Below are 9,012 nucleotides of genomic sequence, written 5' to 3' on the forward strand. Positions count from 1 at the left end.
TCTATCCTGCCATTGCCCCACGTTCTAACTCCCACAGTGGACTCTGGGCTACTCCACCTGCTGCATGTGCCTCCAGAAGTTCCCTTTAGCCAAAGTCTTTAATTTTAGAAAGTGTATTTGTTAGAATCGAAATCACACAGGGGCATGGCCCCAGCTGAACTCATTTTATGAAAAGACCTATCGGCATTTTTGTACAAGTTATTCTATTCTAGGTCAGCTATTTGTAAATTTAAATAACATTGAAAAGAAGTGAAGTCAGGGCACCTGGGTGGCTCAGTTGGTTAAGCGTCTGCCTTCGGCTCAGGTCATGATCCCAGGGTCCTGGGATCGAGCCCCACATCAAGCTCCTTGCTCAGCGGGGAGCCTGCTTCTCCCTCTCCCTCTGCCTACTGCTCTGCCTATTTGTGCTCTGTCAAATAACTAAAAAATCTTTAAAAAAAAAAAGTGAACTATACTTACAATGGCCAAAGTAAGAATGATATCTGAAGCAGAAGTAAGTTGAATTTATCCAGTTAACTGAAACTTGATTTTTGTGGCAAATTCACCAGATTAGGAACCCCCCCCCCCAAAAAAAGTCACTGACACAGATTCTCATAAAATTTAGAGAACTGTTTTGGTAGAAGCAAATAAGTAACACACCAAAAGAATTTTCCAAAGATTTATTGAAGCAGAAACAAGTTGGTCAGATATTTGTTGGAAAAAAAGCAGTTTTAATGGTATTCAAAAATACTTTTTAAAAAGTATTCTAGCACAAGTTTTCTTCATAAACTAGATTATGTTGTAAACTTTTTCCTAAATCTTTTAAGAGTGTTGGTTCTTAAGAACTAGAGATTATTCCTATTCCAAATCTATCTTGCGCTCCTGAAAAACTGCAGAAAGGCACTTGAAAGCTGTTTCTTTAAGATACGGATTTCTTTTTTATTCTTGCTGGTAGTATTGCTGCACTGACTCTGTGCCCTCTTTACTCAAGGTCATCGTGATGCTGAGAAGTTTCATTGATAACCTGTTAACAAAAAAATTCGAGTCAAATAGAATACCTGTTGAAGATGAAATTACCCCGATAAGCATGACAAAGGAAAACCCTCCTAAGTAGGTATCATTGATGGTGAAAATAGGCAGGTTATGTTAGCTGTGCACGGCCAAGGTCACAGCTAGGAGGGACAGATACGTGTGTAAGACGCTCTTCACCTACACGCAAAAGAAGTATCCTATGGAATGTTAGCACTTAAAAAAAGAAAACTTAAAACTGTGTATGAAGGATGCTGTGATAATCCTATGCAGCAAAGTTTAAAAGCCATGAAAACAGACTAAACTGTACAGTCAAGTGCATTTTAAGTGTATGTGCAAGGGGAGATTCCATGAAGATCGCAACAGATTTCGGCCATTTCTTTCCTGGCGTAGAGAAGTAACGAGAAACGAACTGATTATCTGGCATATCCTTGTGCTATGTCAAAGGGCCTAAGAGTATTCAGGTGGCAGTCAGTAGGGAAGCCCGTATGTCCAGGATCAAAACATTCCTGATATCAAGGGAGTCCACTGAAGTAGCTCATGGAATGAGTCTAGGAAGTAACTTAAAGAAGCTGTGCGCTGATCTTAAATTAAGGAGCGTAGAAAAACAATCACTTATTTTGGACAGTAGGAAGACTGCTATGTCACCTTCATATTCAGGAGCCAAATAGTTGGCTGTGTGTCGTGCCGGGAAAAAAGGCCTATACTCTTTTGAGGGGTCATGAGTGAAACCAAAACCTCCCCAATTAGCCAGGTGTTATCTGAGATAGAGACTTATTGATTCACAAGGCTATCGATGTCTGCCTGAGATTATGTGTTTTGGCTGAAATATACCAACCTGTCCATCTCTAGTCTCAACCGTCTTAATCAGAAGTGTCCTTTTTGAGTGAGTGTCAACCAGAGGGAGGGAATCCAGATTGGTTTCTGAATAAAGAAAAACCGCCCAAAATTAGTAAAAGTGAAATTCTAAAAAGACAAGTAACTATTTTGCCCAAAGAATTATGATCGTTGTTCACAACCATCAAAAGCGCTCCTCCCCAAATAATTCTCAAGACTTTACTAGGGCCTGGTAACGCGGTAGCATCAGGATGGACTATTTCAGTGCATACTCCAAAGGAAGAAGTCCAAGGGAGTTGAAATTTAACTGGCAGCACAGATTATAAAACAGTACTTGGGTCTAAAAATGATGGATGTTTTATAGGAGTTTATCTTGTATGGCATTTTCAAAAAATCATTTAGCAAATTAGTGCTTTATCATAAACGGACTGGTTACAAGCTGCTGAAATTTTTCATAAGGGGAGATCAAATGCTTACCCCTCAGGTTCAGGGAAGAAAAGTTTGGAAGAGGCAGAGCAATCCTATATAGAGATAAAGAAAAACAGTAAAATTTTTGGAAAACGACTCAAACAATAAGGAACGAATTTCTTCAACTTCTTGTTTTCATCAAATAAGAGAATGTATTTTCGTAGTTCATTAAGTGAGGGATTTGCCTCTGAAGTATTTACCTAGGACGGTCTCATTAGTACATTTAAAATCTTTTCCTTTGAGTGTTTTCTCTGAGCATTGCAGAGTGGGAAGAGCGTTGGCGCTCCCAGAGTTGTGAGTTCAAATCCCAGCTTTGCCACTGATTAACGCTGATTAGAGCAAGTTAGTTACTAAATCTCCCAAACCTAAGGTTCCATATCTATACGAAGTGGTCAGCAGCTACGTTGAAGAAATGTTCTAAAGATGAAGAGGTAACGCACGTAGGTAAAGTGAGGGGCATAATTCCTAACAAAGGGTACCTATTAACACACGTGCATAAGCCCTTGTGCCACACCTGCTCTCCTCGCCTTCCAGCAGCTTCCTGTAGGTGGCAATCTCAATGTCGAGAGCCATCTTGACATTCAGCAGGTCCTGGTATTCCCGAAGGTGACGGGCCATCTCTTCCTTCATGTTCTGAATCTCATCCTGCAGGCGGCCAATAGTGTCTTGGTAGTTAGCAGCTTCGACGGCGAAGTTCTCTTCCATTTCACGCATCTGGCGTTCCAGAGACTCGTTCTGCAGGAGGTAAGAGAGGCTTCCGTTGTTACTTCCCAGGAAACCCCCAGCTATTCCCAGACCCACGATCTGTTCCCCTAGTGGCAAAAATGGGGAGCAGCACTCCAACTTCAGGTGAAGGATATAAGCATCAAGTATTAGAAGCAAGAATACAGGTATAAGCTAAAACCTTCACATCTCGGAGTGCTCTTTGAATCTGTCCTGACAGCTCATTTTCTTTGGATTAAAACATAAATTGGTCTTCATTTGAAGTTTTGTTCGGATAGCACCATTAGCTTGATCAATGTGCATGACGCAAGCGGCTTATGGTCCATTTTTTAGTGGGATGGGATACTCACAGTCCCTTTGAGGGCGTCCACTTCACAGGTGAGGGACTGCACCTGTCTCCGGTACTCATTCGACTCCTGCTTCGCCTGGCGCAGAGCATCATTGTTCCGGTTAGCAGCCTCAGAGAGGTCGGCAAACTGTTGGAAAGAAATGACAAAATGTGGACCACCCACGTGACTTGGTCCCCTAAGATTCCCTAAGATCCCCTAAGATTCTCCCTTGCCTGGAGAAAGGGGAAAGCTTCAAGATGGTAAGCAAACAAATAAATAAATAGCACATGATCCAAATCAAAATTTGTATCTTAAGTGCAAAGCTCCACGTCCTCCAGACTATGTCTACATTTCTGTTCTGAACAGCGAAGGAAGAGTGGCAGAATGCTGACAATGTTTTCAAGTAGAAATTCGATACGTTACCCTCATTCAAGAAGGGTGGGGGTCACAGGTGTGGTGTTGGGATTGCCTCTGAAGTAGGGTTCAGAAGGGAGTGGAAAGAAGGGATGAGTGATAGGGAGGCTGTAGCAATAAATACAACTGGGACGAGAAGTTCAAGAAGTTCAAGCCAACTTTCTGACTGGACTTAAAGGGTGCGCAGGGATCACAGGCAGGTACGAGCATTTCCAGAACAAAATGCTCTTCTCTTGTTCTAGCCACACTGATTGCTTTCATACCTTGGACTTGTACCATTCCTCAGCCTCCTGAAGGTTCTTGGCAGCCACGCTTTCATACTGCTGGCGTACGTCACGCAGGGCAGCCGTGAGGTCAGGCTTGGAAACATCCATATCGATTTGGACATGCTGGTCCTGAATTTGGGCCTGCAGCTCCTGGATTTCCTGCAGAAAGAACAGACAGAAGGTCAGCCATGCCCAGGATGGGGGCAACTTCACCCACATTCATTCACGAAACATGGCTCCACTTGCCTCATCATGTAGTTTCTTCAAAAAGGCAATCTCTTCTTGCAAGGATTCCACTTTACGCTCAAGGTCAAGACGTGCCAAAGAAGCATTGTCAACATCCTGGTTTGAAAAGAGAAAAGACAGGGCAGATGGGAGGGTACTGAAGTCAATGGCTTACCTCCTTTCTTAATTTTAAATGAACCATATGAGCTTAGTCTCTTTACTATGAAAAGGTTGTTGAGAACTTTTATGACCTTTGAATAAGTCTATAAATCACCCAGTATGATAATATACTATACTTTCTATACTTTCTTCTCTTCATTAGTAAATTTGAATTGTGACCCACTGTATTGTATTCAGATGGCTAATAAGCAATTTAAAAATAAGTAAATGTTAAACTGCACTCTGAATCTCCATTACACTAGTGAAGTTTCTCATTATTTTTAAAATTTCAATTCCAGTATAGCTAACATACTATATTATGCGAACATATTAGTTCCGGGTATACGATACAGTGATTCAACAACCCTGTACCTGTACAATACTCAGTGCGCATCACAGTGCTTGTGCTCTTAATCCCCATCTCCAATTTCACCCATCCCCCACCCACCTCCCCTCTGGTGGCCCTCAGCCTGTTCTCTGTAGCTAAGAAGCTGTTTTTTGATTTGTCTTTTTCTTTGTGCATCTGTTTTGTTTCTTAAATTCCACATGAGGAAAATCATACGGTATTGGTCTTTCCTTGACTTGATTTTATTATTTTTTTAAACCTAGAAAAATCAATGTCACCACATTTTTAAGATATCTTTTTGGAATGTCATGAAATAACATGATGTAATAGGGTTGACCAGATTTCATTTTGTGTATACTCGAGGACCCGTAAAACAGAAATTTGTGCTTCAAAAGTTTCAGTGTATATCTGAGCTCTTTTATTCTCTGCTGAAATCTTTTTTTTTTAAAGTGGGCTCCACGACGATGGGCCTTGAACTCACGACGGAGATCAAAACCTGAGCTGAGATCAAGAGTCCGAGGCTTAACTGACTAAGCCAAATGTATCCTTCGAATGCAAAGCAAGTATGTAGTCATCTAGCAAGGCTAGATGTTGCAAGGCTAGATTTATAATCCAGTTCAATTTGTACATTGGCAAAGATGCAGTTCAGGCACATAAGGAAAAGAAATGTAATTCTGCACTGTATTTTCTTTGCTTCCAAATCTGGTAGAATTTTCTCTTAAAACTCCCACTGCATCCTGCAAACGTGTGTCCATCCTTTTCACTTAGTACTTTGTAAATTCAGTTACTTAGCTTGTTTCAGAATGACTGGTCAAAATGCATGTAATGAAACTATATGCAGAATCCTTGCTGCTCAGGCTCTCCTGTGTTTCCATCACTTGCAAATTGCTATGTCCCAAAGATTTTATTTCCCCTCAAGGAAATGTTTTAAGAATTTTTATACCTCTTATCTTGTCAGCAATTGTATGTGGAATGCACTTTATAGCACTTAAGTCTTAAAATGTTGAGCGACCTCTCTCACCTTCATGGAAATGTGAATGAGGAATGAGTGATAATTAAAAAAAAAAACAAACCTGGCTTGGGAAAAATTCACTTTGCTTGTTAAGCCCTAAAAAAAGATGCGGAAGATAATTACGTGACATTGTGACATTTCTACTTCCTTGAAGAAAATATGAGGGATTTTACTGAATCCCTAAAGAGGAGATCATTCATATTAATCTTATTTTATATTAACTCACTACACTGCAGAAAACATTACAGATATGATGATTACAAATGCTCAGTTACTAAAATGGGCCACACACTGCAGTGCTTAACTTAATTTGGTAAATGTATTTCTGCTTCAAAATGTTATTCTAGACAATTCATCTGAGAGCTTAGATAGCCATACCAGTAAGTGTTCAGGAGAATAAAACTATGCTAGCGGCTCTTCCTGCTTTTGAATTCCAATTTCAAACTAAGAATCCTTGAAGTCTATCTAGCTTTGGAGCAAAAAGTCCTTTACTTAAAAAATCCATTCTTGGGCCCTAGGTTTGTTCTTCATTTAAGGAGAAAGTGCTAGAGAATAAAGAAACCAAATAAAGAAAGGCCTTTCAAAATGTGAGGTATGATGGTAGCTTTAAGAACTTTCCCCATCAGATACTTCACAAGTCTGGACCAGATACTAGATAACGGATGTTAGCCCATACGTGTGTCCAATTAGAACTGCGCTTACATCATTACATATTCAATAAGAATGTAGCCTGTTGCAAAGCTTCTCTGGGAACACAAAGACTCCTATTATTTCTGTCCAGAGCCACCACACTTGCCAGAATGTCTGTATCTACATTCCATCGTGAAGCCCGTAGAAACCATTAATACTTTCAGCCCAGGGGACAGATGGCTCCTTTTCACCCTTATTAGATCACAAAATAGTTGTGCCTAGTGATACTTCCATATAACTTTAATGCCACAATGAAACTTGCAGGGAAGAAAAGAAACTTGCTGGCGTAAGTCCAGTTAAACTAAGTTTCTTATCCTCCAACACGTTTAACATTTCAAACTACAGGGTATAACTGTGCTTTTCATGGCCTTGTAAAAGTTAGCCAACTTGACTTTAGTAAGCCTTAATCTACATCAAACTGTAACTGTTCAGAATCAGAATGTCAATGTGTTGCAAAAACAAAACGGAAAAAAAAAAATTTCTTTGGAAAAAAAATCTCGAAACAAAGTAAAAAGTTAAAGACTTTCTTTCTGTCCTAAGGCACAGCTTCACTCATTCAAGGGTTTTCATTGGGAGACGCTCCAATCTGTGCTCTTTCCGCCACTAGGGGGCTTTGTGCACAGACGTGAAGTTTTGCACTATCTAGACACGGGCTACGTAACTTTGAGAATTGCTCCGGGTCGATCGGGTGGGGTCCGGTGGCTGCGAGCGGGAACAGAATCTACAAACCTGTCTGAAAGACTGCAGGGTGCTCTCGGCTTCCTCTCTCTGAAGCATCTCCTCTTGCAACCTGAAACAGTCGCACATTAACCAAACGGGAACTGGGAAACCGCCAGGGGCGGGGCGGCCACACCCAACCACCACGTCGCTGCGCCTCGCGACAGAAGCTGCTGCGCCACCTCCGCGGGCAGCCAAGCACAGCGGCTTTTAGAACTGCTGCCCTCCGCACGTTTTAGCGGGTCCTCGGCGACAGCGTGCAAAAGCAATCACGGCCGCCACCGGAACCTGGAAGGCGACCGCCGCCCCCCCGCCCCCGAGGGCCCTCCGCAATCCCTTTGTCTCGCTTCCGCCACTTCCCTCCTCTCTTCCCTCCTCCCGCCCCATGCTGGCAGCCCGCCGGAAGCGGCCGGGAAACTTTCTAAAAGTTTGGGGAAATGGCGCTCATCGCTTATAAGGGCCTTCGGCTGCAGACAGAGCGGCAGTTTTAAGAAATCTGTAACCTGAAGCGGGGTGTTTGGGGGCGACCAGTGGGGGTGGAGGGGAAATGCTAACTGCAAGGTCTGGGTTTAGGGCGGGGCTGCGCCGCCGCACCCACAACCCCGCTCACCCGCTGTCCCCCAGGCAGCCACCACCCCAGCCACATCCAGGGCGTGGCAGCTTCTCGCGGGGGCCCTGTTCCCCTCTCCCTCCCCTCCCGCAGCCCCGCATGGGCGCCGCCTTACTTCTCCCGGAGCCGCATGATGTCCTCGGCCAGGTTGTCGCGCTCCACCTCGACGCGGGCCTTGTCGTTGGTGAGCTGGTCCACCTGCCGGCGCAGCTCCCGCATCTCCTCCTCGTAGAGGTCCCCCAGGCGTGACTTGCCCTGGCCCTTGAGCTGCTCGAGCTCGGCCAGCAGGATCTTGTTCTGCTGCTCCAGGAAGCGCACCTTGTCGATGTAGTTGGCGAAGCGGTCATTCAGCTCCTGCAGCTCCACTTTCTCGTTGGTGCGGGTGTTCTTGAACTCGGTGTTGATGGCGTCGGCCAGCGAGAAGTCCACCGAGTCCTGCAGCAGGCGCACGCCGGGCACACTGCTTCGCAGGCGCACGGCGGAGGAGCGCGTGGCGTACGCGCCTCCGGGGGACGAGGCATAGAGGCTGCGGCCGGTGCTGGGGCGCAACGCGCTGCCCAGGGTGTAGGTGCGGGTGGACGTGGTCACGTAGCCCCGTGTGGAGCTCGGCCGGCTCCCGGTGCCCGGGCCGCCGAACATCCTGCGGTAGGAGGACGAGGACACGGACCTGGCGGACATGACTGCAGAGGGTGGCGGTGGGCCGGGCGGCTGCGGCGGCACGGACCGGCTCGGGGAGTGCAGGCGAGCGAGGGCGCGGTGGGTGTGGGCGGTGGGAGTGCTGCTGCGTCTCTGGCGCGGGGGATACCGGAGCGAGAGTGGCAGAGGACCGGACCCCGCGGAGGGCGCAGTTTTTATAAGGCGTTAGGAAAGAGGGTCCCCTCCCACTGCCATCCCAGCCGCAGACCGCGCCAGCCAATGGGGACCGACAAGAAGACCGGGGGGTGGGGGTGGGGGTGGGGGGGAGCGGGGGCGCCCTCGAGCCTTCCTGCCGGTTCCTCTGCAGCCCGGGACTGGGCACCGTCCCGTTACTTTTTGGCTGGGCTGGGACTTTCGGGGGCTTTGCTGATGATGGTCCGAGCTCTGCTCCCCACTGGGTGCTAAAAAAGGCGGGGTCGCGCGGTGGTGGGGGACCCTGCCCAGGCCTGGACCAGAGGGGTCGCGGGCACCGCGCCGAGAGTCCTGGGAGGAGGCGGGCGGGTGGGAGGGGC

At 46.0% G+C, this 9,012-nt stretch overlaps 1 protein-coding gene across 1 annotated transcript; it reads right to left on the bottom strand.

Annotated features, from left to right (window-relative positions):
* Window positions 1-644: 644 nt before the first annotated feature.
* Window positions 645-8,686, bottom strand: VIM (vimentin). Its single transcript, XM_035021544.1, has 9 exons — window positions 7,920-8,686; window positions 7,207-7,267; window positions 4,292-4,387; window positions 4,043-4,204; window positions 3,387-3,512; window positions 2,828-3,048; window positions 2,323-2,366; window positions 1,847-1,932; window positions 645-1,003 (listed from the first exon to the last, which is right to left on the bottom strand). Exons 1-9 carry the CDS (start codon window positions 8,480-8,482, stop codon window positions 962-964), a joined length of 1,401 nt encoding a protein of 466 aa, XP_034877435.1. The 5' UTR covers window positions 8,483-8,686; the 3' UTR covers window positions 645-961.
* Window positions 8,687-9,012: the final 326 nt, after the last annotated feature.

The sequence above is a fragment of the Mirounga leonina genome, unplaced genomic scaffold (genome assembly GCF_011800145.1).
Source record: "Mirounga leonina isolate KUSES-001 unplaced genomic scaffold, KU_Mleo_1.0 Mir_175, whole genome shotgun sequence".
NCBI classification, from domain to species: Eukaryota; Metazoa; Chordata; class Mammalia; order Carnivora; family Phocidae; genus Mirounga; species Mirounga leonina.

Coding starts and splice junctions, on each gene's coding strand:
- VIM (XM_035021544.1), bottom strand. CDS start 8,482: ATGTCCGCCAGGTCCGTGTCCTCGTCCTCCTACCGCAGGATGTTCGGC. Junction 4,205..4,291: donor TGAAGAAACTACATGATGAG/GCAAGTGGAGCC, acceptor TTCTTTCTGCAG/GAAATCCAGGAGCTGCAGGC. Junction 3,049..3,386: donor TGGACGCCCTCAAAGGGACT/GTGAGTATCCCA, acceptor TACCTCCTGCAG/AACGAGTCTCTGGAACGCCA.